At 41.6% G+C, this 27,345-nt stretch overlaps 1 protein-coding gene across 5 annotated transcripts in view; it reads right to left on the bottom strand.

Annotated features, from left to right (window-relative positions):
- The window catches only part of clasp2 (cytoplasmic linker associated protein 2), a 69,671-nt gene that overhangs the window by 10,167 nt on the left and 32,159 nt on the right, over nucleotides 1-27,345 (bottom strand). For 2 of the 5 annotated variants that reach the window (XM_026156561.1, XM_026156562.1), the window contains 28 exons: nucleotides 19,361-19,501; nucleotides 16,132-16,205; nucleotides 15,941-16,033; nucleotides 15,673-15,818; nucleotides 15,431-15,566; nucleotides 15,283-15,353; nucleotides 15,106-15,165; nucleotides 14,869-14,946; nucleotides 14,491-14,658; nucleotides 13,130-13,170; nucleotides 12,561-12,713; nucleotides 11,906-11,929; nucleotides 11,520-11,537; nucleotides 10,512-10,613; nucleotides 10,281-10,307; nucleotides 9,364-9,390; nucleotides 7,514-7,687; nucleotides 7,234-7,278; nucleotides 6,030-6,137; nucleotides 5,657-5,719; nucleotides 4,956-5,062; nucleotides 4,334-4,357; nucleotides 4,028-4,183; nucleotides 2,907-2,998; nucleotides 2,760-2,823; nucleotides 1,998-2,057; nucleotides 1,708-1,710; nucleotides 1,075-1,238 (listed from right to left, as the gene is read on the bottom strand). In XM_026156561.1, the coding sequence (XP_026012346.1) occupies nucleotides 1,075-1,238; nucleotides 1,708-1,710; nucleotides 1,998-2,057; nucleotides 2,760-2,823; nucleotides 2,907-2,998; nucleotides 4,028-4,183; nucleotides 4,334-4,357; nucleotides 4,956-5,062; nucleotides 5,657-5,719; nucleotides 6,030-6,137; nucleotides 7,234-7,278; nucleotides 7,514-7,687; nucleotides 9,364-9,390; nucleotides 10,281-10,307; nucleotides 10,512-10,613; nucleotides 11,520-11,537; nucleotides 11,906-11,929; nucleotides 12,561-12,713; nucleotides 13,130-13,170; nucleotides 14,491-14,658; nucleotides 14,869-14,946; nucleotides 15,106-15,165; nucleotides 15,283-15,353; nucleotides 15,431-15,566; nucleotides 15,673-15,818; nucleotides 15,941-16,033; nucleotides 16,132-16,205; nucleotides 19,361-19,501 (2,419 nt within the window). The remainder of the gene's footprint in view (nucleotides 1-1,074; nucleotides 1,239-1,707; nucleotides 1,711-1,997; nucleotides 2,058-2,759; nucleotides 2,824-2,906; nucleotides 2,999-4,027; nucleotides 4,184-4,333; nucleotides 4,358-4,955; nucleotides 5,063-5,656; nucleotides 5,720-6,029; nucleotides 6,138-7,233; nucleotides 7,279-7,513; nucleotides 7,688-9,363; nucleotides 9,391-10,280; nucleotides 10,308-10,511; nucleotides 10,614-11,519; nucleotides 11,538-11,905; nucleotides 11,930-12,560; nucleotides 12,714-13,129; nucleotides 13,171-14,490; nucleotides 14,659-14,868; nucleotides 14,947-15,105; nucleotides 15,166-15,282; nucleotides 15,354-15,430; nucleotides 15,567-15,672; nucleotides 15,819-15,940; nucleotides 16,034-16,131; nucleotides 16,206-19,360; nucleotides 19,502-27,345) is intronic. The other 3 variants (XM_026156563.1, XM_026156565.1, XM_026156564.1) reach the window with 3 other exon arrangements.

Genomic DNA, 27,345 nt, shown 5'->3' with positions numbered 1-27,345 from the left:
GTCCTGATCTCATCTAAAGCTAAGCTACACTTAATAAAGTGTATAGTTAGTGCTGGATCTGGTGCCCCTGAATCCTTCCTTACTTATACTGCAATAGGCCTAGCCTGCTTCAGTGTTCCCATGATGCACTTAGCGTTTCTTTCTCACTCACATTTTTTTCACTCTATCTGCAGTTATACACCACTTTGCATTTGATCATTAGTTATTAATATCTCTGGCTCTCTTCCACGGTGGAGTTTTTGTCCCATCTCCCTCTCTTCACCCCCTACCAGTCGCAGCAGATGAACCTGGTCCTGCTGCTCCCTTCCCACTGTCACCATGTGCTTGCGCTCACAGGATTACCGTAATTCCCGGACTACAGAGCGCACCTGATTAAAAGACGCATGCTCTAATTTTAGAAAGAAAATCAATTTTGTACTTGTACAGACTGCACCGGATTTTAAGCCGTATGCGTTTCACTCGTAATATTAGATATTTACACAGAAATATTACACGTGAGGATTTTTAACGTTTAATTTAATCCGTAAGGTAACATAAACATGGTAACATAAACGTTATGGTAACATACAAAAATACATACTGCAAATGCTTTTTTTCCTCGAACAGCGCCTGTAACACTGCTACCTTTAAGTATATGTACGTATCAGTAACACACAAATTACGTCGCTTATGGTTTTTTTACGGAACAGTGCACAAACAACATTACAACGTCTCTTAACAACCGGTAAAAATATATACCGTATATATACTACTTATCAATTTTATTGGTCTACTGTTACCAGGCAAAATGTTTTTGGCTGCATGAAAAAAAATATGCATTAGCCGCATGTCAGTATACGCCGCAGTGTGGGAAAAAAGTAGCGGCTTATGACCCAAAAACTACAGTATTTGATTGTTGGGGTTCAAACTGAACTAAATTTATAGGTTATCACTCAAACATTTTACTTGTCCGGTCTACGTAATGATCACAATGGACTGTATATAGACCACAATGTGTTGGTAAAGTAAGATAAAAAGCCACTTTTTAAAATCTTGATTTGTACTTGCTTGTCTGTATACGAATGTGCAACTCACCTTGTGACATCCAGGGCTCTCTGCACTTTAGCCTGCACGGATCCCAGCAGGTCCGCTCCCATCTTCTTCAGAAGCTGTGTGAGCAGGACAAACAACCAGTCCTGCAGATCGTCCTTATGGACCTGGATGAAATCTACCAGTGTCTCCAGGAACATACTGAACACCTAAACACACACACACGCACGCACACACACACGCACACAAAGTCTAGGTGACAAACTGAACAACTGATCACTTATTCTTAAAACACTTCATGCGCACATGCACATGCATACAGGCACTCCTGCATTGTTTTACTGCATTATACTGAAGGGGAATGATGTGAGAGCAGCATTAGTCCACATTAGTTCCCTGTGGTTCCCATTGGAGTTAGTGGCATTTCACTCATTACTGCAGCAGTCCACCTTCACTCCCAGTCACCAAGTAACACACTTAAATCACACAAAATGAAAACAAGCCAATCACAACATGTGGGGACCATCTCTACATGCCACTAGTTGATTTCAGCAGCACAGTGGAGCTACGGATAACATTAAGTGAGGTAGGTTAGTAAGTGTTATGTAGTTCTCAATGCCCAATCAGATTAATGAAGCAGATTTCATCCAAACACAAACACTGATTGGCCAGACTTACTCTCTACAGAGAGTTCCAGAGGTGGGAGCAGCATGAGGGAGAGAGAGACATCTGTTAGCATCGTCACAAAGCATGTACTCAGTGTCAGAGAGTACACTCAGCATCTTCAATTTTTTCAAACACATTTGAGCAACAACCAATTTTACCTTCTCCCTGACATGGGAGAAACTTGAGTGTAAGTGCAAAAAGGCTAAAAAGAAACACTGAAAAATATGGGAGATAAGAAGGAAGGAGTACGAAAAGGAGTGGTGTGAGATAGGCAGATGGAGATCACTGGTGAGATGCAGTACCTTGAAGGAGGCTGAGCTTATACCGGATTCTGCCGTGCCGTACACCCTGCCGGAGTCTCGCTGAAATTCATCAAATCGTCAAAACGTCAAACGAGGGGGAGGGGGAGGAGCTCACACAGCTTACGACATGTGTGAGAAAACGGAGCACTCAAGACGGTGGAACAGAAGTGGCAGTGTTAGAGAGGCCGAATCGCAGCTTGTTAGTCAGAGGAGAGAGCGGGCAGCCCAAATATGTACGAGTGTGTGTGTTCGTGTGTGCTTTTGAGTGTGTGAGCGGTCAGTGTTGTTGCCTCAGACTGCAGGTAGAGGAGGGGAAAAGAGAAGGGAGAGCCAGCGGGTGTGAAGAGTGCAGCCAGCAGTTTGGCTGCTCAACAGTGACAGAACAATCCCACAGGACGGCGGTGAGCGTGATGGCACACTCATTCAGGTGTGGCATGCCGTTAGAAAACAGTCCAATGCACGCGTTCCATGCCCGTGTTTATGTCTGAGTGTGAGTAAATTTGAGGAAACATTTGACCTGTTTATCCCGTCTTTTTCACTAAATTCATTAGAAAGATGTGACAGCTAAAGTGTGTGTGTGCTTTTTAAAGCGGTGTAACACTTTCTGTGTTTGGCAGAATCCGGTACAGTCAAGGATGATGGGATAAACAAAGTATTTGAAAAAGTAAAATTAAAGCAGGTGAATTATGAATCTTGTGCCACGGTACTGCAAATGAATGCAGTGCATCTTTGTGCGAGGGTTTATGCTGCATGCATCCATACCTTACTGTGAGGGTCAGCAAACATCCTGGTGAAAATTTCACAGAGCCTCTTCAACTCAACCCGACTACAGACAAAACAGCAGCAGTTAGTTGGAAATCATCTATGACTTTATTAACTGCAAACACGCCTGAGTGACCTGACACTGACCTCAGGGTGCGCTGGTTTTTAAGCAAAGCCTGAAGGCCCAGTAGACCCTCCTTCCTCTCAGACCAGTTGGCACTGGCACAACGATTGAGCACCTGGAGGAAAGAATAAGATTCAATACATGCACGTAATAAATATTCAGCTTAATATTGAAGTAACACGTTTTTAATGGCTTTTCAGATTTAAGCACAGGAGACATGAGTATATAAACCTCACTGATCATATTCACTCACTGATTCTGGGTAGTAATATCTTCACTGCAAAATTCTAGTGCTCAAAATGAACTGGAGCGGGAAAGGTACTGTGACCCTGGCAGATCTGTATATAGACTATAAAGACGGTCTGCATAATTTCCAAAGTTTTTAACTAAATACAAGCTTCCAAATTCTCACTTTTTCATTATCTCAAATTGCACACTATGTTAAGGAAAAGTTTTCATAAACAGAATAGAAACCATTTCAGGTAAACACCCTCTTTAAGAGCGCTTGGTACTCTCTACAAAGGTCAAATTTATTTATATATCACATTTAAAACAGCAGAGTTGACCAAAGTGCTGTGCATGAAAAATCCTAACAACAAATATCAAAGTTACTTCATTGTTTACACACTCCTGTGTCTTCAGCTTTTATACAGGAAGCCAAGGACCAGAACACAGAATTGTCAGCACAGTTTTGGGAAGAATCTTTGCCCCTTAATCACAACTGTCAACACAAATTAAAGACTGATTTAGGTGATGCACAGGTTGCATTACTCTAAAACCAAATGGAACCGCATCTTTCCATTAACATGTTTTCAGTGTGCGCTGTTTGGTTGACACATAAGGTCGGTATGGCCTGACCCTTATGTCAACGTTTTAGTGGGTTTCTGCAGCCTTATCCAGAGGCATTAAGCATAACAGTAATTTCTAGATTGATGGATGCTCCTTAGAAAACCTTGAGGTTCCACCTGACATTCAAATTGCTCTGCAAACTTTAACTTTAAAAGAGCGCCTTAATGATACTGTTCCCTTCTGTGAAACTTCAAACCCATCTAAATTTAACTTAAGTCATTTAAGTTTTTTCTAAGGACCTAGGTTTTAGGAAAGCTGCCCATCGCAGTATCTATTTCCTGCTGCTGTTGTTTACCTCAGCTACATCTTCTGTTTGTCTCATGTAGGTGGGGATGGCCCCTCCGTTTCTGGAGCTGTAGGATCTCTCTGAACAGGCGCTGGATGCATCGCTGTTGGCATCGTCGTCAGAGTACATGCCGTAATTCTCATACCGTCGCCGTGCTGGCTTCTTCTGCAGGGAACAGAAAGGGCATGACATTACAATGAAAACAAAAACCAACAAGCAGGACATTAAGAAAGCATGCACTAGCACATCTTGATAGAACACAAACCAAGCACACACACACCCACACACAGGTAAGAGGTAGGAAAAGAAGCTGACCTTGGATCTCATGTCTCCCAACAGCTGACAGCGTTAAACAGAGGTAGAATCAGGGTTTAGTTAACACACAGACACACAGTGTAGGAGCTAGTGGCAGGATACTGGAACGTGCACTGTTTGTAGCCAGGATGTTCCTGGTGACTAATTTTTTAGACTAGTATAACCGACGAGTCTAAAACTAAGAAAGACTCAGATATTACGTTAAATTTGAAAACTGTTTAATGGACAATGTAAAAAAAACTCTATAAACAAAGGCATTTAAAACCATTAATTACATTTTTCAATAATGGATCATGTCACTTAACCTGGTGTGACCTTTCATCATGCATTAAGAACACTGCACGTTATACTTCAAATAGAAAGTGAAAAACAAACAGTAAATAAATAGTGTTAACAAAAAGATCAGGCCTAGCATAACAGATTTATGGTGTTTCTCAACAACAATGCTCCATCTGGTGGCAGATGGCTGCATAACATTTAGGACAATAATTTACGGCACTGGGCATCAATTAAAATGTCAAACAATTAGATTAAACGGCTAGTAAGTCTAGTACCGACTAGTCACAACGGCTATGATTAGTTAGTTGTGCACAATGCTGTGTTAGAATTTGAGTTTCCATACCAGTGCATCTGCGAGAGCCTCTTCTACATCTGAACCAGTGTTCAGGACCCTCATAGCGCTGACTGAAGAAGAGAGACGGCTTGACTGACTGATTCCAAAACCTGATCCTGCAGACAGAGAGAGGAAGGATGGACAGAAAGATAGCAGAATAAATACATTAGCAAAACTTCAGATTAAAACAAGTTCGCACACACTCAGCACTCGTCCACAAATGATGTCATTCTCCTGATCATCCATTCGCTAACGTTCACACAACTCACACACGCGTGGCACTTTCGCACGAGACAACCCTGTAAGTTGATGCGATGATGCGTTAGGTGACATTGCAGATGGCACTTGGGGGTAAAAAAAGCATGATTGACATAAAACGCAGGAGAGCATGTTGACGTCCCTGTGGAGGAGGGACGCAGCTAAATAAAGAAGACAAAGAGACACTGATAAAACCAGCAGAATGGTTATAAACTGGCAACTGAACGGGCGGAAACATGCGATTCCACTGGAGAGCCCGACATCCTGGAGCAGAACGTAAAAAAACAAAACAAATCAAAAATCAACTGATGGACGACGAAAGAAACGGGCTGGTAAAATGTGGGAGATGATGAACTGCAACTAAAAGAGAACAAAAAAAGAAAACGCAGAGAGAAAATCAAGTCAAGTGGTTGGGTGGGTGAGGGACGGAGAAAGATGTACTCAGCCTTCACCTGCAGCCCCAAAAGCATCAGGTGTGTGAAGAGCTCCGGTGGAGCGAGAGTAGCTCCGCGTTGCTGCAACCAAGATTAAAACACACACACACACACATACAAACACACAGAGTTTAGGATTGACAACTAAGACCACACAAACTCACACTTATCGAGTAGTGCATGAGAATAGAAAGAAAGACTGAAAAACATAAAGGTGTTATTTCTCTACTTTCCTGACGCATGCGTGTTTGAGACTTTTTTTTTTCAGATACTGGATTCAATTTTAATCTAAAAATCTAAGAGCTAAGAGTAAAGCTTCAATACAGTCAGACTCTTTTCCTCGGATATCCTACTAATTCCTCTCGGGTATCTGTCTGCTGCTGCTACTCACCAAGAGGTGTGAAGGAGCGTACGGGGCTGGTGTCCCGGCTGCTCTCTCTGCTGGCCTCTCTGCTGCAGCCCTGACTCATACTGGGCCGCGGGATACGACTGCCCCGAGCTAACGCCACCCAGGTAACAACCACGGAGTGCAGACAGAAAAGAAAACGGAAAAAGGGAAAGGGGAGAAAAAGTACACATAAAGAAAGACATGAGCAGTGACAAAGAAGTCAAAGAGGAAGGCACGTACATAAAGACATAAATAAGACAGAATAAGAACAGGTAACAAACTGACAAAAACAAGAAAAATGTGAGCACAGGTTTTTTTTCCCCCCTCTGATGTTTAAGAAACCATCTTAGAGGTGTGAGCGCATATCTATCAGCTAATCTACTGGTATTATTTACTGGTATCACACCCTCAAGAGTCTAAAATCTTCCAGTTGTTTCCTTTAATAGAATAAAAAATTCTAAATCTTAACACTGAAAGAAAACCCAAATTTGTCTTTAAAACATGAATGATTTGTTAGTTTCAGAGTTTATGACTTACATGTAAACAAATAATTGAAATTTCTGCACATTTAGTTTCTTCTATTCATCTAATAGTTCTTATTAACTGATTTTCACCTTCAGAGATGTCTGATACACACAGGTGCTCAATGTGTCTCTTTTTCTCACACACAAAGACAAACGGACAGAAAAAGTGATTGAGAAAGAGATGCAGCAATCAAGCGGGTGGCTGAGGGAAAGGGCTGTGTTTCATTCAGCAGCACTGCAACTTCGCTGTTCATTGCTCCGTTCATCAGCTTCAGCATCCAGCTAGCAAATCAGAATTAATCACGGGCTACCAACGGTCTACCGAGCAGAGATGAAGCGTCGCTGATCCTGTGTGAAGCTTTCTTCAACCAGCCACTAAAACAGGTTAGTAAGGAGAGGGGGAAGGTATGACTCGTAATCCGTGAACATGTGCTGATCACAGGCACCCATCACCATAACGACACAGCCAAGACAGACAAGTTAGAACGATGGAATCTATGAAGCTGAGGCAGCGACTGATGATGGGAGAGACGGACTGTGACGGCAGCAGTGATCGAGGAATTTTTTTTAAAATCATGGATAGAAATGGTGTAAGGAGATGGAGGTTAAAGTGAGGATGAGAATAGGCACATTGAGGTGGATTGATGGGTAGCACAAGGGTCCAGTCGAGGTCGAAGCCTTACCTCCTCTGCTTGCTCCGTTGTAGATGGAACTAATGCTAGAAGGAGCTACGAGACAGAAGCAACAAGGACAGAGAAAAAGGAGAGGAGCAGAGGAAGAAAAGGAGGACAGGGAGCAGGAGGGAAAAAGGCAAATTTAGATCCATGTATACAGCGAATCACAGAGACTGGTCATCTGAGTTTGATGGCACAAAATATCACCCAACACTTGAGCAGTTTCTAAAGCAGGCACAGCTAATTTATAGAAAGACAGTATTAGTTCAAAGCACGTTAATGCACTCACCCACAGACAGGCGGGTGGGTGATGAGTCTCTGGAGCAGCCCTGGCTGCGGGGGATGCGGCTGCGTCTGTGTCCATCCCCGGTGGATCCAGCCAGCACCCTGTGAGCCCCGGTGCTCATGGTGCTCAGGGTCGTGCTCGTCAGCACGCGACCAGGGGAGCCGCTCCGACTACCAGCTTCAGAGAGACATAGATTAACATAGATTATCCGTGGTGCATGGGACATTTATTAAAAAAAAGCTGTAGTGACACCACCCCTCTATAACGTGACAACTTCATTAAAACAAAAAAGAAAAGAAAAAAAGAAGTGATCAGTTTCTTATACCAACAACTGGCAAAGGTAGTTGGTAGTTTTTCAAGCACATGTTGGCATTTTATGTATATCAAAAATACACATCACTAGGGAAGGATTGCTGGAGCCAGCAGAGCTACAGTGAGTTCAAATTCTTTCAAATTCATTAAAAAAAAAAAAAGGGCAACTCATAGGTAACTGTCATTACTGGATTGTAATTTTGAATTTGGATTGAATTTAAATTGAATAACAGTCTCAATTTCTCTTCCCGAGGCATCCGATCTCCCAAAGCTAAGGCCACAGTGTGTTTCTTTTTACAGTGGGTCATTTTGCTATAAACTAGAAGACAAACAGTCCAGCAGGAGAAGCTCTGCAGTGCTGGAAATGTGAAAACAGATGCTTGGGAAACAAGCTCCAGTGCTCAAGACTTGAAACCGACCTTAAAGAGGACCTATTATGCTCATGTCCAGCTGTGCAATGTTTTGTTTTTAAATCCTGAATTGTGTGGCTTTGGTGCTGCCTTCAGTTCATCCCCTGTTGGAATCAAGCAGTTTTATTTGCTTCTTCAACTTTATTCTGACTGGCTGCCCCTCACAAACAAAAGGTTTGACCACCAGCTTAGATGTCATAGAGATCCAAAAGGAGTTGGAAAAAAAATTCTGCTCAGTATTTGGAGCAGCCTAAAGCCTGAGCTTTTGGCTTACAGGAACAACTCAGAAGCTGACCTCAGTATTTCAAACTTAGGCCATGTTCGATGTGAGCACCCACCATCACAGCAGATTAGACAATGACAGAAAGCAGGAAAAGCATAACAGGTCCCTTTTAAATTGATCTCTTTAAGACTAAAAATGAGCAGGCAGACCAGAGTCTCTCTTCTTTCTCTCAATGAAAGACAAAAGCTAATCTAAATGCACACGCACACGCACACACACACAACCTACTGAACTATGTGCTAACACCTTGTGACGCATAACTAAATAAAATGGATCTAAATGACAAAACTGTGTTTAAGTTGTTTTTTGTGAAAATATGATTACTGCACAAAGAGTTTTGATATCCAGTAGCTGATAAAAGATGTTATAAGTAATGATCAACTCACGCTGTCTGACAATTTCTTAGCTTGGATTTGTTTAAGTGCCGATAACCCCCCAAAACCCCAAAAAACAAAAAAACCCAAACAAACTAGTGATAAGATGGTGAAAGAAAGGTTATTGAAACCAAACATAAGCTACAAAACTGTGAGAATTACTAGCTTGGAATCTAATGATGTGGTTACAGAGGGAAAAAAAAAAAAAAAAAAAAAAGAGTGACTTTCGACTTTTCATTGTGTAACACATAGAAATGCAGAAACATGAGGCTCCCAAAGCAGTGTATTTCACATGGTAACAGCATAGCCATGTTATAAGTCTGTGACTACAAATCCCAGCATGCCTAAGCCAGTGTGGGTGAGACTCTCAGTGACCTTTCTGCGTGCACGTGAAGATAGTGAGGTTTGGGAAACAGAGGAAAGAAAGTACAGCTAAAGAGAGCGGGGTAAAAATAAGTAGCGTTGTAATCTTACCACCGACAGGGGTAGCAGACTGAGATCCTGAGCCATTAAGCCCATTGGTTGGGAAGAAAGGGGGAAAAGCAGAGGTGAGGGGGAAGGAACAGCAGATTAAATCAGATGAATTATGGGTGTTAGCGCAAAAGAAGTGTCATGGGAGTTAAAAAAAATAAGAGTACGAAGAGAGAGGATCCTGGTGGTCCATACCAAGAATGAAGGCAAAGCTGAAGCACTATGTTGAAATAATTCCATTAATTAAAGAGAAAACAAGTACTGAAATGTAGCTGAAGCAAACACACACACACTTAACCAGCCGCAGATGACAGACTTGGGAAAGCAGTGCATGTTGGGACAACTCACATAGCATATGTAAAAAAAACAAAACCTGTTTAACAATGAGGGAAAAATGGTTTAAAGTAAATATACTGAGCCATACCCTCACACACTCACGGAAAGCTTTCCAACCCTCTTAACTCCGATTTGGTCCTCAATCTAAATATCCAGATTTAACTGTTGCACTGGTTTGTGGCCCAATCACTGTCTGATTTTAAACTGGTCTCCAAGATGGCCCGAAGCAGCATATCAGCAGTTAATGTCTTGGAGAGCAGGTACACACGCAAAAAACACACACACAGCTGCCTAATGTGCTGCAATATAAGAATAGCCCAGAGCCTTGTGTCTCGTATTTTTAATAACCTGAATAAAAGCCAGAGCCAGGCTGGAGAAGCGGAAATGTACTGTTCACCACACCATCCTCAGTGATGAAACACAGCATGCAGAAGAAACACACACACACACACACACACACACACCCATACGCACACGCTCTCCTGTTTACACAAAACACCCTGATCAGAATGAGAGCGGGTGGGTCACCATTCCCACTGTGATACAGAGATAGACAGGCACACTCTGACACACGGACAGAATACCTGGTGTGCAATCGGATTCGTCGGAACCTGAAGGCACAAAAACATTCACATGGAGCTTATCGTCACCGTGGAGGCAACAAGTTAAGAAACTCCACAAACAAAAGTTGAGGAACCGCAAATACTTCTACAAGCTCACTCTCTCATCATTTCTCCTGTTTTACCCAGACTGTTTCACTCACAGCTGGCTTTAAATTATGCTCTGTGTTTTGGCTGCTGCGAGGAGGTACGTACGTTGCGACTGGGACACCATCTTGGTGCGGCTGCGTCCTCTCGAGTCCACCTGACTCGACACGGTGCTGGCAGTAGACAAAGGCTGCTTGGTACGCACACGACCTGCATGCAAGTAGAAGCACAACCATTAAAAACAACCCCCAAAACAGACCTGCATTTTACACACTAATGAAACTACTCGCACACAGTTTGCAGCTGAATGAAGCCCAGAAACTAAAAAGCACTAGAGCTGATGAAAAGCCACTAATACTGAAAGTTGCTAAAGACTGGACCCTAAACTCAACATTCACATTCAGCCAGGTGCAAACACAGATGAATACAACAGGGATGCTTCAGTGGATTAGAAACCCGTCTCAGAAAAGAAATCCCTGAAAATAACCAGTTAAGTATTTGATAAGGTATTTTATTATAGACTAAAATGATTTAATGATTAAAAGGGAATTTAAGGGAATAATCCATTAATCTCCCACCAACCAATTACTTTTAGAACCCACTTTATAATAGCATTCACATGTCCAAACTCAGTGGTTAAAGGGGACCCATCATGCTCGTTTTCAAATCCATATTCTTTTGTTTTATCTCATTTCATACTCTGTTTATACTCTTTCTGAAACAAGCTGCCTTAGCTCCACCCCTTTCAAGTTTGAAGTTACCATATTTGGGATAACATATAGAGCCAAGAGAAGGAAAGAAAATCTGAACATTTACAGGATGCTGAAGCTTGAGTTGTTGGCTCACAGGGGTTACTTGCACATATGCTGACCCTCACTAATTCAAACTAAAACCATGTTTAAAAGAAGCATCTACCATAGTAGCAGTAAAAATAACACAGGAATATATCAGAGAGCATAATAGATCCCCTTTAAGCAAAGTCACTTTTCTTGTTTATTATTATTATAAAATTGATCAAACACATAATTGTTGGATCCAAAAAGACTAAAATCAAAATTTCCATCTAGAACATCCCTACAAATATGCACACAAACATCCACCTAACCACAGTCTTACCATTGTCTGATTTGGTTCCTATAGACAGACAAAAAAGGAGCATGTTTTAAGTATCACAGTTCACCTTTTGTGTGCAATATTCAAGCAGCACATCCTTATACTATCCTATAAAACCAACAGCTGAATGATACAGTTTAATGTGAGTACAGATGGTTAGAAAATTGCCATATTTAAAATAAGATTCAGCTTTAGTAAAGCAGAAGATGATTTTAGATGTGTTAATATTTGATCTATGCTTCTGTGAACAGCGCAGTAATAGAAATGAGGTTTTGAAGTTGACAGCAGGGGGCGCTGTGGCCACACACTGTCACAACTGAGTTAACATGGACTGCATGGAGTGAGGAAAGGGAAAAGAGCAGAGAAGAAGTGGAGTGAGATGATCTTACCATCCGTTTTATCAGCGGCATCATCTTTAGTAGCAAAGAGAAAGAGGGGGAGGGAAAAAAAAGGAGACCAATGACAGGAAAACCCCCCAAAAATAAAATGAAAAAAAATTTTTTTTTACAGAAATTATACAAAGGGAAAAGGGAAAACGAATAATGTGAATAATAAATGTGAAAAGAAAGTTGAAAATAAGAAAAATAGAAAAAGATGAAATACAAGAGAAACAGGAGAAGAAAGGAGCACAGTGTGAATTAGTCACATAACATCTGTTTATCTGAGAACCGTGCAGATGTAGGGATCGACATCGAAAATGTAGAGACAAACTGACACAGAGGACAATATCCGTATAGAGAGCATGCATAGAGTATATCTACACACAAGCACACGAACAGGCAAATGAGCAGGCAGCAGGAGAGGAGAGGAGTCAGTGTAAGCGCTAAAGTGTTTGGGTCTGGACGTCCATCCTTCTGTTATGCAGATGAGTCAAGCTTTTATACAAGATGACGTACTTCTTACTTCAACCTGTCAGAAACTTTAAAAAACTTCCTCTGTACTGATCTGACGAGACTCTTTATAGTCTGACTTCCAGCTGATCACATGCTGACCTACGTCTCCACTGTCTGAATAAGCATCTAACTTGACTGGCAGAGCCCTTACCCAGTGAGGAGTAGGACCCCGGGGGCAGACGGCCCGCTCCCCCGGTTTGTCTGACGTGCCGGTATTTAGCAACTGCTGCTGCATTAACATCCACGTCGCTACGGGAACGCTGCAGGGAGGTCGATGACACCCCACCCTTTGAACCCGCAGGGACTGACAGGACAGGAGGATCGTGTTGGAGAAAGGGTGGGAGGTGATGGGATATATATATATATACACACACACACACACACACACACACACACACACCACAAACACATGCATGCACAATACTATACAAACACAATATCGATACCATACAGAAAAAACAAAATTGGGCAGACAAGTATACGCATGTGTACGCGCACATGTGTGTTGTAAGATAAAAACATAACAGGATGTGATTGCTCATGGGAGGAGACAGGCTGATGTAAATGAGAATGAAGGGAGATGGTTTTTATAGGAGCTGATGTTTGCCTCAGTGTGTGTGTGTGTGTGTGTGTGTGTGTGTGTGTGTGTGTGTGTGTGTGTGTGCAGGAGAATATGTGTTGAAGAAGGCTTGTGCGTGTGTGTACATGTGCTCGACTCACCTCGCCCCGGTGCTGCTGACCATTTAGAAGTCAGAGGCCGACTGAAGAAAAAAAAAAAAGAAAAAAAAAAAGGGAGAAAAGTAGGTCAGTATATAACAACGCAGTGAGTAGGTCTTAATCATGATCAATATACATTTTCACTGATGTGTGGAATTGAATAAAACAGCTTTCTCAAGCATTGTTAAAACTCCAACACTAAAAACACTAAAGATTAAATGACATTGGACACAAAACAGACAAATATCCATTTTTCTCATGAAACAATTACACAAGATCTGGGTACCTCTGCAATAAAAGCTTTTTATAACTCTTTATTTTTTATTATCAAATGTTTCTGTCACATAGATATAGGTGTGTATGTCATGTATACATGGGGTAGCTGTGACTCAGAGTGACTCCGACTGTGAATGTGTGAGCGAAAGGGTGAAATAAGACATGGTTGTATAAAGCATTTTGAGTAGAAAAGTGCTAATATAACAGTTTAAAAGTTTGCCTTGACCTTTAGTTAGCACTGTGCCATCGCAGATCTGAGACTATAAATAATATATTAATTTAATATCAACAGCAATCAACAAGATGTAGTGCAACAGGAAACAATACAAAGAGGAAAATGACAACCTTCTAGGAACTGCTCAAATTTAACATAAGAGTGAAATGCAGTGTAGATGAATAGTTTCAGGTTGCTAGGATTGCAGAGAACAAATCATGGTCAAACAATTGTATATTTAAAGGGGGCAGAAAATAACTTTCACATCTATATTTTCACTCTTAGACACTACTAGAGCAGCTTTGCATGATTCACTATTCAAAATAATGCTCATTTAAACATAATTTATACTGAGCTTTGGTGCAGCCCCTTAATTCATCCACTGCATGAAAGAAGGTGTTGTAGCTTCTCTCACTTCAAGCCGCCTTTGAGCAAAGCAAACAGGATCCTAAAACACACATTCGACCCCTGACGCGACCGAATCACCCTCCTGCCAACAGTGATGCATCACAGAAGGAGCCACTGTTTCACCAGACTTGGAAGCAGTTTTTTTCCTCAGGCTTTGAGTCTACTGAACTCATTCTCAACACATCTCCATGAAAAACAGTGACCTTGTGTTTCATTGGTTATATGAATGGGCACGCTGCTTTAATTCAGGATTAAAGACAGATAAGATAAAAATAAGTAGAGGAAAAATAAGCGTATGTGTGACAGATGTCAGAAAGATGTCATCTATGTATCTGACAAAGATGTGTAAGATAGGAAATCAAAGTCAAAATCACTTCTATAATCAGTGTCATCATTAAAAGAAGACTTAAAGTAAACATGCAGGACTGAAGTTATCTATGGAGGGATGGTGCAGTGCGTTCATTACTTGAGGCTCTCTTGAGATGAAGATGAGGAGCGGTCACTCTGGGGAAGTGAGGCCACGCTGCCAGAGCTCTTCAGGCAGGACTGGAGGGTCCTTTGGTATGAAGGCTCTAAGGAGTTGTAAAGAGCTTCAGCTTCTGCTGGAAAATGGTTCCTCAGACCCCAGTAAGTCCTGAAAGAGACAGAAGAGCAGACGAAAACAGAGGCAGAGATGAAGACAAAAAGAGAAATGTACGAGGGAGGATAAAAGTTGGTTTATGAAGGGGGGTGGATGGAGCAAAAGTGAAGAATCTGGGGGATTCATAAAGGAAAAAGAGGGTGGTGAGGAATTTACCACCATTTTTCTCCCCACATAATGTGTTTTTCGGTATGTCTGTCTTACTTGCGAGCCTCCACTCTGGCCTCTGAGTCGGCATCTCGAAGTCCTTTTTTGATGCTCTCAACCAGGACTGCAGTGTGTCTGAAACAATAACACAAACGGACGCACAAAGAGTGAACCAGCCAGTCTGAAACACATCTGGAAAGCACATTAATAGGAATCCGACACTGCGATGCTTTTGCATTTATGAAGTCAGTATGACCATCACAGCTTTCCTCTGAAAAACTGATGAGTGCTCACCTTTCTAGTGAGTGGGTCTGCCATTCCTGTAGCAGAAGGTCCAAGAAATCATAACAGCGCCTAAAGAAAACACACGAAAAACAATGTCACATAACAACATCTCCAAATGTATTTTATGTTCAGCTGGTGCTAAGCTTCTTATTGTGGTGTTGACATGAGGGCCTTTGCTAATCTCACCTTCTTACTGCTACAGACTTGGATGTGCAGTTACTGGTTATCAGGGGGATGAGTCTAGGAACGTGGGTGTGCTGCAGAGAGGACAAGCAGCACTGAGCAAAAGTACACCGCAAAAGTACTGATTTAATTACGTGTTTATAAAACTCACCCGTATGATGATTCGGATAGCAGAGACACCAGAGGTGGCCATGACTTTGGCACAGTTGGGAATGAGGTTAAACAGGACGGGAACGATGGCTTCCGCTCCGTGGTCAAATTTATTCCCCAGCACTGATGAGAGGTGGCTGTAAGGAGACACCGGAGAATGCTCAGATGATGAAACCAAACACGAGCCTTCAAGCTCGTGCTGCAGTGCGATTGTGTTTGCTATATATATTTCTCAACACTCACGCCACAGTGATACAGGCCTCTCGGACCACTTGTGAGCGCAGGTCTTTAGCGGACAGTTTGAAAGCTCCATCTAGTAGTCGTAGGTGCTGGTAGAAGCAGTCGTAGCTGGCCGCGCCTGCCACTAGCAGGGAGCGAATCTTCTTAAGCTGTTAAAGAGGTTAAAAAAAAAAAGAAAGAGGGAAAACAAACAATAACATATATTATTCATTACATTTTACTGACCTAACTTCAAAATTATTTTCTGAAACTTGGTACTGGATTTACTGACAGCGTTGGCTCTCTGGTCCCAGTCGTGTTTGTCATCAGAGCAAATCTCACGGATCTTATTCAGGTTGTCATCAAGATCTCTTGTTGAGTAGATCTGCAACACAATGACAATCTGGTTTTTAAATGCCTGTATTAGTAAATGATGAAATTAATGGGTGGATGCATTTTATTATATTTTGTGTGAGTTTGTACCTGGACAGTAGGGACATCTGTAAAGGCTTTTATGAAATCCTCTTCATCAACTGCCCCCGCACTTTCCTTGGACACTGGGAAGAAAAGAAAATCAGAACAGAGTTGATTAAAATGCAAGTGTGTGTTCATTTAAATTATAATACATCCATATTTAATCATCCATGAGTCCACAACCCTAAGGCCAAAAACACCTTGGAAATAATGGATGGAGGGACACGCAGAAGAAATACTAGAAACTCCCACGCCTAGTCACTAGGTCTTTTTTCTGTTTTTTTTTTTTTCCCCTTTAAAACACCCACAGTTAGTAGAAACTGATACAACTAATGGATTGATGATTAGTGTAGGGATTCAAAAGGTTCTGGACTGGCAGGTTTTGTGATTCTGCTTAAACTAAAAAAAAACAAACAGCTACTCTTACAATCACACACACACACACACACACACACACACACACACACACACACACACACACACACACACACACACACCCCACACTGTGAGCAGACTCTGTTTCTAATGGACTTCCTGGCAGTAATGGGAATGTAAATCATCTCTCTCTCGGGGGTGTGGACCACACCTCCTATAACTCCTACAGTGGGGAGGCAGGGACAAGTCAGAAATAACAGACAAGGGAGGAAGAGACAAAAGGAAAAAGAGCCAAGGAAGGAGCTGAGAGTAATGCTGGAAAAGAATATGAAAACCATGAGATTAGAGCTGCTACTCAGGCTAGCCAATCATGGAGCACAAACATGGGAAAAGGAAGGTAGAAAAGCATATCTTCCTCTTTTCCTCCGGGCTGGCTTGGATATCAAGCTGCACCACAACGACATGTTATGTCAAAACTCTACATGGCCCTTAGAGATCTTGGAAAAATTGATGCAGCCGGCTGGCTAGCTCTAGCCAATATCCCCTGTCTGTCACGGATGCAGCCTGATCATGAAAGCCACCTACCAGAACACCAACACCATTTCCAATTAGTTTTATTGCAGGGCATGCTGTCAGAGTGAGCAGTTATAGAAGCAATAAAGCATATTGTCATTTGTGTAAACAGACCTGGGAGATCATAATGTGGAAATATGAGTATTTTTTTTAAAAAAAAAGGTGCCGCTTTGATTGAAGGCTTGACTTAAAGCAGCCATCTTGACCTTTTACAGAACCAAGAATGAGACGCCTGTTCTTTACTGATACAGGATTTATCTAATACTGCAACTTACTATCACACCATCTTTCTTCTTTCTGTCTGAGTGTTGCTTTCGTGGTGTGCGAGTGTGTGTGGGCGTACTGCCGTCTAAATCCAAATTCACACAAAAATTGACAGATTCCCATAAAAATGGATAAACGGAAAAGCAAAGCACCAGAAATGCTCCCGACTGAGATGTGTTTTCATCGAAAGTGCTTCAGTTGCTTTAATCACTCACTGGGTCTCATGTTGAGAACAGATACGATTCTGTTTTAATTAATGTGTGTTTCTATCCAGGGTCATTCCTCAAACGGTAACTATAATCAGAAAACACTTCTCTGTTGGATTATTGCTTCTGTTACTCTACGTCACAGACATGCTTGAGTTTTTCAAAGTGCGATACTGATACTCAACATTCTGAACAATTTTGGCTTGTTGAAACACTTAGATTTGGGGATTGGGTGCCTGGTCTTTCATGAAATGACCCTGCGTCATTGCAGCACTAAAGTGATCAGTGTGCTAAGGCTTTCAAAACGCAGAAGTCTTGTTGCTTGCTGCTGTGCCAACTACCAGAGCTGCCACTGCTCTGCTAACGTGTTGCTGATGCCACAACTTCTGTGTGAGAAAATCGCAAATTTGAGCCAAAAGTCACGATAGGCCTCTTCCTCCCTACTGCATTGAACTTAACAAGGTTTTTGAGCTGTAGCCCTGTGTGTGCAAAAAATACTTGTAATGCACTTTATTTAGCTTCTCGCAGTCAATCCATAATCAATAAGGCTGGAATGATCTAAGAGGGAAGAGATCACAATCTTGTTTTTCCATGCAGCAGAGCAATGCATTCAGACTACCAGTGTATGTGTGGATGTGTGCGCCTGTGTGTGACACAGATAGAGCAACAGGCAGCATGTTCATAAAAGCTTCCTACTGAAATAATAAACGACGGGAAAAATCGATACATGCAAACAGGGCCCAAATATAACACTCCAACCAGCCGCACCAGAACGGAGAGCTGACAGAACAGGAGGCAGCAGAGAAGGATTCAAATCATTTCAAAAAGCAGATCATCTGAAGGTCTGAGTAAACTACAGATATGAGACAAATCAGAGAGGAGAGACAGATTTCAGAGGACATACAGGGGTGTCTCTTACTGCACCCTGTGGCATGCTTACTCATGTCTTTTGCTTCTTGTAATAGCTGTCAAAGTCACTGTCCTTATCCTGTTAACAACAATTCTATACCTTTACTGACAGTCTACATCCAATCAGGCATCCAAAACAAACTAAAATTGACCAACAATGAATTATGAGGACAGTAAAGGTCATTTTCCCCCCTCAGACAAGAAGTAAAATTCGTTATTTACATTGTTTTATATACTGTAACACCAAAGCTAAGAGGGAACGCATATGTGGACCGTGCTCATTTCACAGCTCACAAAATACAGATTAAAATTTATTAAGAAGATGAAAACATCTTGTCTGAATTAATCAAAAAAATGTAATTAAGGCGCCAAACAACAATGACAGGGTCTAATTGTGGGGGACTACAAGTAATAATACTCATAACACCAGTCAGTAGTTATTAAATGATATCAAACCCACATCTAAGAGAAAGAAAAATGTTCTATATTAGGTTTATAATACATGATATTACACAAATATCTCCCAGTGAAGGAACACAGACCAGAGAGTGAATGTTTCTCCTTGCACCTTAACTGCAAAGAGAGGTATAAGTAGCTGTATGTCTCAGTGCTTATATATAGTTATAAGGAGGGTGGATCACAGTTAGATCCAACAGTTTGCTCCTGTACACAGCCAAAGTAGATTTTGAATTTAAACTGCTTGATTTGCAGACTTTCAACTTTAACAAAAGGGATTTCCTTGCATCTGAGCAGAGAGTATAAGTCACAGTTCATCCTGAGACTTTCACCCACTGGCCCACTGCCCATGTCGCTATCATGATATGCCAGACAATGTAATAAGCTTTGGCTCATAAGTTGTTTCTCACACTGTCCTATCCACTGTGTGTGTAAATGTCAATTAATTTACGTACCTAGCTTGCCACCAGTAGCGCTGGGCCTGCGAGCAGCGGACGACTCTGCAGGCTTTTTGGGAACTTTGGGAACCTTGAAGGCAGCTTGGGCCGAGGAAGAGCGACTTCCATCCACACTGTCGTCATCATCAAAACTACGATCTGTAAGGCGGAAGACAATGTGTAGCGTTAGCATCCAACCTGTGTGTAAATACAGTTGCAAAGGCTTTACAACATTACCTTGAAAAACACAAAACAAACAGCCTAAAAAAATTAAACAATTGTTTTATTTGCTTTCACAACATGCAATAAAATAATTTACTAATAAACATGTATATAGTCAATAAGATTACCTTAAAAACAAAAACAGAAAAGTCTGCATCCGCTTTCAGAAGCAAATATACTGAATCCCAATTTCTAAAAATCTAGACTAACATTTTTATTTGTTGAAACCTTTAAAACATTTCACATAACGTTGGCTTTTATTTGTCACTTAAATGTTAAGTATACAGAGGTTAAGGCCACTGGAAGACAATGCATGGTAGAGGGAAAAGTAATGGTTAGAAGCACAAAGAGGATGTAGCCTACCGAAAGCTAAGTCAGGAATCACTAAATCAATACCAATTACAAAAACCACACTCAGTGGGAGAAATAAAAAAGCAAACCCTCAGACCTATACGATCACTTCAAAGGAGGAACGAAGCCAAATCTTCAAGATGTCCAACCTCTACACCACCAGTGACTGACAGAACTCTCCAGAGCCCAAACCCTCAATCTGCATGCTAGCACAAACTATGCTAGCTGTCCAGCTTGCATGAAACTTGAGAATGTCTGAAACGATGCTGCAGCATTTGCAACAATATGTGAGGGCAGACACACGCGTGCACACACACACGCACACAAGTTGACTGTGAAGATCAAACTGTTGGCATAGGAATGTAGTTGCGCTCCAGTCGCTCTGACAACCAGCTATGGAGAAATGCGCCAAAGCCACCACCCTACACCTTGACTCATACATCAAGTTATTTACATGCACACAGAGACACACGCAGTCGACATGCAAAATGAGTGACAAGCATGAATGTGTACGTATGAGCCTCATTCTCCAATGTTATGGACAGACGATTTTTTCAAGCTAGATAAATGTTAAGTGGACGTGTACAGACACACATCAACAGCCATGAACTGACATTTACGCACAGTCTTTGACACACAAACACACAGTCCAGCACACCCAGGTTCATCCTTCCACTCACAGTCACAGATGCGTTGGCAGATAAGTCGCCTCATGCTTCTGGGAGGGCGTGGTGTTGGGGTCCCTCACCTCTTCTCCAAACTGTACCCCAAAACAGGTACGTGCACACCACACGCACACACATACACACACACCTCACATATACTTTATGTGAGGTGTCTAAGGCTGCGCACGCACACACCCCTTACATCGCTGTCCGAAAACCCCTCCACCCATACAAGTGCCGGCATTTTCTTTCACTCCTCTCCCTCTCCTATCCCTCCCTCTCCCAGCCTCTCTCCTCCTTCTCTTAGCAGCCTCACAGCCAATCAGGCGGGAGGTGACATCATGTTGTTGCAGCCAGTGTGGAGGCAGGAGGATGAATGCGTGTGCGTGATGGGAGAGAAAGGGAGACACACACAGACACCCCAGGAATATTAACAGGGCTTCTCTATGTCACTGCCAGACCAGCTAACCTAAACTCATTACAACCACCAGACAGCACAAATGCTATCTTCTAGCATCCCCCCCCTCTCTCTTTCTCACCCTCACACACATCAACAACAACAACCTCTGAACACACTTTCTGTTGCTATATTTCTGTTTCTCCACATGCACAAAGGAACAAAGGATAATGGAACAATGATTAAAAGAGAGTGTTGACAAGGGGGGTACAAAGGGTGAACCACACCCCTCCATCTGAGGCCTTGACCCTCCCACACAAACATACACCCACAGAGCAGTTAACAGAGCCTGTAGACAGAGATGTTTTTGAGTTTGACTTTTTTAAACTTGAGTACTAAATAAACACAATTTTAAAATTATCTATTACGGTTGCAGCATCTTCATAATTACTTTGCTAACGGGGCGATTTTAGCTTTACAAAGCACGCACACATAAAAGTACATCTGTTTTTTTGAGACATCGTGTTAGAGAAAACTTTTGATTTTCCACTTGACAAAAGCAGCCACTTACTCTCAGTGAGAGCTCTACACGGTAATCCTCATAGTATGAGGCGAGAAGCTGCAGGTTCAACTAAATCTGCTGAAATCACAGGATCCATATAAAAAAAGAAATATTAAAAAAACAAACACAGCTTGCACACAGTGGTGCAGTTTTACTAATTTATTGTAGCATGCTCTAAATAGATAAACAGATAAACCTGGAGCCCCACAGAGTGCAAGCTGTAGATTTATTTTTATTCATTTATTGTTTTGACATTTGCAGTTGGCTTTTTTTTGGCTCTGCACCTGACTCATTTTGTGTGCATATGCATGACGTTTTCTAGTGTTCTATGTATGTATAAAAAAGAATTAACATTTTGACACCTTCAAAACCACCTTACCATTTTTGAAGTGTAGAACTGGGGCCTTATTAGCAACAATCGTTCTGGCTACCTAGCCATAATCATTGTGATACTGAATAAATTACTTTTTCCTTTTGCCAAAATGAGCAAAGTAAAAATGCAAAGTGAAAAAGTACATTTTCTGCATGGAGCACATAAACATCCTTGTAGCATCTTTTCGAGCAACAAGAAAAATAAACACCACCTATCACTGTAATGATGCATTAGAAGGCTTTATACAACAGCTTTCAGCTGTCAGAGGGGAAATTAGCTACAGAGACCAAAGTTGTTTTAAGCAAAAAATAAAAATATATTATTATTATCATTTAAACTGCAATGTTTACTGAACCTTTTGACAAATAACAAGAATAATGAATTAAATCTGAATTTGTATTTATGATTTAAAATTTCTATCATTTTTGCTACCTTTGGCATTTCTGTGCAATTTATTGCTTGAAATGTATGCTAGTTCTCACTGACTGCAGAAGAAATGCAAGAATATAGTGATGTTTATAATTGCACTGAATTATAAAAGCATGCATCATAAGTGAATTTTAATTGGTAATAAAACCCACGGCTGCATTACATTATAGCAGTACTACGACATGCATCACGGGTCTTAGCATTGATTATCAGCTCCTGCTTTTGTCTAGTCAGACCCCACGGGGGTAAATGTCACTGGGTGAAGGGCAGAGCAAAGACACCAGAGAGAAGAGGGAGGAGGGAGACTGAGAGGGAGAGATGGAGAGCGTGAATCTCCTCCACAGAACAGACTGCACACATGCTGTTGCCATGACGACCTGTGCAGACCAGCTTCAAACGAATTGAGCAGCAAAGGCGGGGGTGGGGGTTCACTATATCCCCAATTTGGTTTAATCAACAGTTGGGTTTACTGTTTATTAATTTACTACCTGCTAGTTACATATCAGTACACAGAAACAATCACAGCATACTTAAACACAGTGAGAGACATCAGCCACACCATGTACCAGGCAGCGTTACCATGGAAACTCCAGGCCAAGCGCCCCTCCTCTCTCCATGTGGAGAGAAGAGTTAAAAAAAACCAACAAAAAAAACAAACCTGGAATAAAAAGAGAAGAGCGGACAACCAGCTGCAATGTGGTAACCGCCCAGAGAAAATCAAGAAATCCTAAAGTACAGAGATATTAAAACACCTCTACAGAAGCATGCATCAAAGCAGCAATTTCCCAGTCGTTAATGTGTGTTACAAGCCAAAAAATAAACATGATTAGACATAAAGGAGTGCTCCCCTGTTTACTTGTCCCTGTCTAAAGAAAAAAAGATGAGAGAAAGTCTAGCCGAGACAGAGAGCTAATCTTAAGTCTTCCAGCAAAATTTGGGGGGCTTTTGACCACATGATGGCAGCACTGACTCTGCTCTAACCAAATTATTCTGTGGTTCAAACATCAGCAAACCACCTAAAAGGAAGCAGGATACAACACCCTGCTAATCAGAGAAGGACAGAGCATTTTTTTTATGCATATGCACCAAAAATAACATTTTAAAAAGGCAGTCACACCAAATCTTCAGAAAGCCTATTAATTGATTCACCTGAGATGAAGTTTGTGAATGTTTTTACATCAGATATAGGTATCCATATAACAGTGGAACGGTCTGCAATACTGGTGCACACTAGAGCCAAAAGCCCACGTAAAGCTTCATTTAGCTTTAGTGTCACATTGCTCTATGCAAACTTTGCTCTACCTCGCTAACAGATTGTGTTTGTGTACAGGCAATGTCGCATATTCCTGCTCAGGCCCATGTGACAGCATGCAGAGTCCCACATAGAAGATGACACAAAATATCTTGACACTGCACGATCACTCATATGAGAGTGATGACAACTGGAAAGAAGAACACGAGCAGCACCGTGGTGTCTGAGACAAAAGCTGCTAAAAACTTTCAGCTCCAAAATAAACGAGCAGAAGTACGTATATAAAAAAAAGACTAATAAAAAACAAACAGCCAATCCTACAGACATGTTAAGTGAAAAGATAAACCACTGAACATACAGTGATTTAGATGCAAAATGGGATAATACTAGAAAAATACATACAATGGAAAGTGCAAATAAAAAGAAAATAACTTCCTTTGCTTCCATAGAATGACACTCGAAGTTTTTTTTATACATACTAACCATATATTTAATTGTAGCCATCAGTTTGGTAACATAAGAGGGTCAAATGCTTCACTTGAAACCAATCTGGGACAGAGAATGACTGAGCGAAAGGGGAGCAAAGGAAAATAAAGAGACACGTTTGAGGTTTAAGCTTGGATTCTCTAATAGGAGACAGGCTGCTCCATTTCCAGCCCAGCTCAGAGAAAATGATCTCATTAAAAGAAGACACATATACACAGACACTCAGACACACACAGGTATAATTTGAGTCCCAATTCCAAGTCGGGGAGAGGGATAAGCCATAATATTCAGAGGAAAGCTTTGCCATGACAATCAGAGTAGCTTGGAAACAGGGTCATGATTCCCTTTGCAGAGACTGTGATGCACTGAAGCAGAATGAGCATGTCTGCGTGTGTGTGTGTGTGTGTGTGTGTGTGTGTGTGTGTGTGTGTGTGTGTGTGTGTGTGTGTGTGTGTGAGAAAGAGAGTCTGTGAGTATGTGTGTGTCACTCCCTGTCAACACTGAAGTACTATGCAAGCAGAGAAAGCTGCTACTGATGGTCAGTTTGGGGCACTGAATATCATTGCTCTTCCTGTGTGTGTGTGTCTGTGCACAGGGCCAAATGTCATTAAATAAGAGCCGAGCACAGCACCATGGGCAATGACATGCTTTACTTTCCCAAGAACCAACATCAGAAAAAACCTCAATTCACATGTTTACTAATGAATGAACAAAGGCCTGTTAGTCATGATCGATATCCCCTCTTTGCTTATGTGAAATTTTGACTTTTCTCAACAACTTCTTTTCATTCGCTTCAAAACAGGAACCCTATAACACAAAGCCACTGGTAAGATTTCTTCTCATGTTGTGCAATTTGGGGCACAACATGACACAAGGGTATGTAACCTGAAACTACCGGTGTGTTGCTGTGATGATGAGTTTCTTTGTTACCAGAAACTAAACTGCTTTGAAGAGAAGCGTTTTGTAATTCCATTCGGGTTGGGAAAATCTTTGGCATGATGAAGACAAAAACTACTAACTAACCCATACACAATGTGGGAAACAAAAGGGAGGGAGACAGATTTTTGGGGGGCTCTGCATACCGACCTACTAAACAACACAAAGTAACCTCATTTCAACATCATGTAAACATTTTTTTTGTTGTTCTCGCAAAAAAATTTAGCTACCTAAAGTAGAAGAACCCCACATTTGCAAAGCTCTACAATGGACCTTACTGTTGTAATGATTACTTTTCAAATCCAAGCACATTTGCACTATTTTCACATAACTACAAGTAAGTGAAAGGCTTCACCAGTAAGCCTGGAGATTGAGAGCTGGGGTGTTAACACAGAAGAACACTTGACCTGATATTACTACAAAAGAAAGAGTTTAAGAGAGAGGACAGAAAAGCAGAGACTGAGTGGCTACTTGAGTAAAGCCACACTAGACTTGAAGAGCACAGTGGGGAGAGGAAGCTGCAAGAAAATTGGATTGGGTGGATACGGTGCGGTGCAACTATGACCTCAAGCAACAAGCTACAAAACTATAAGCATCTCTCAAAATTTTAAACAGCTCAGATTGGGTAGACCATTGCTCTTGCAGATGCGCACGATTGTAATAAATGCAGCATCATGGAAGCATTTGAGGACACCCCAGTTTTCCCCTCGCATGGAAGCACATGCACACACACACACCAAAGCACTTGGGGTGAAAGTGCAATGAGTTTAAGCTGATTTCAATCTCAAACCATATGCTGGGCAGCTTTTGTGTGAGTGCCAGCATCCACAGCCAGATGAGATTAAACACACAACCATGGACAGCCGGGCACAAACACACACAGACACACACACACCTACCATTATCATCATCCCCAAATGCCATAGTTACAGCGTTATGGGTCAAATCCGCTGGTTTGGTCTGTATTCACTTCTGTCCCTCTGTTCTCGCCTTTGTTTTCTCCTCTGTTTCTCCCTCGTTTGTTCAATCTCTCTCTGTCATGATGAATCAGGGAGAGGCAGTGATAGGCACAGCGCTGTGACTCGGCTACTGCCAGAGATCTCTGTCAGCTTCCTCCCTCGATCCTCTGCCCTCCCTCCCTCGATCCTCTGCCCTCCTCGCGTCCCTCCCTCCTCCCCTCTATCCTCAGCAACAGCTGCCTCAAACCCCTTCAAAGAGAACGCCAAGAGCTGGCCTGAAAGCGATGTGGGGCAAGGGCAAGTACGAAGGCATTTGTGTGCCTGTGTGTATTTTGGCAGATGGTCTGAGCTTGTGTCCCTAACTTAGAGGTTGAGGAGTCTTTACAAACAAAAACAAACCTCATACTCACCACCATTCTGTGGCAGACGTGAAGCGTCAAACAAGAATTAAGAAAGCAGGAACGTGGTGAGAAAACACACTCCAAAGACACTTCATTATTCGACAAAAAGACTCACATTTATCTTTGCTGTACATAAAAATTTAACAGAATGGTAGATGCAACCACCTGTTACCTGTGAAGCTGGAAAATATGTAAGAGCAGAGTTCAAACATTTTGTGATTTCCAAAAAAAAAAAAAAAAAAAAAGAGTTAGCTTTGGCACAAACAGAACAGCAGCAGTGGTTTTACAAGATGGAAACAAATTATTTTCACATTTCCACAATAAAGAGAAAGTAAAGGTGGCTCTACAGGCAGGACAGAAGTGAGACATGATTATCCCATTTCACATTAAACTATTACTAACCTAACCTAATGTAATTAAAGATAAACAGACAGGTATTGGCTGATGATGCAAAACTATCAAGTCATAGGATTTGGCAATTGCACTATTTTAACCCCTTTCCCTTCTATTTATCTTTGTAACATGTTTCAGATTATTTTTTCTCTGTATGAATGATGCTCATAGGTCTTTTTTGTTAGTCCAACTGAAACTAACCATTATTTTCATTATTCAAACACACGGAAAAACAAACACTTTACATTCACGGTTTCAAAGATCTCCCAGCCAAGTGTCTTGAAGATGATAAACATATCACTGAACTAAGGGATTAAATGATTAACAGTCTACACAACACTAAAGCAAAGACCTTTGGTTTTAGACTGTGATAAAACAAGGTATCTGGCACTTTTTATTTACTGCTAAATAATACCGTAATAAGGCTGCACTCCCACAATTGGTGCACTTTTCCAGTAGAACACCAAATCGAAGAAATTGAGCGCTCCCCAGATCAAATACTATAAAGTTCTTGCACGTGTCAGTCACAGCTGTTCCCTGCACTGCACAGCTTCAAGTTTCTGGGATGCAGCATGAA

This window comes from Astatotilapia calliptera, chromosome 22 (assembly GCF_900246225.1).
Source record: "Astatotilapia calliptera chromosome 22, fAstCal1.2, whole genome shotgun sequence".
In the NCBI taxonomy this organism is placed as follows: domain Eukaryota; kingdom Metazoa; phylum Chordata; class Actinopteri; order Cichliformes; family Cichlidae; genus Astatotilapia; species Astatotilapia calliptera.
The sequence above is the reverse complement of the archived record's forward strand: the minus strand, read 5'-3'. Positions and strand labels throughout refer to the sequence as shown.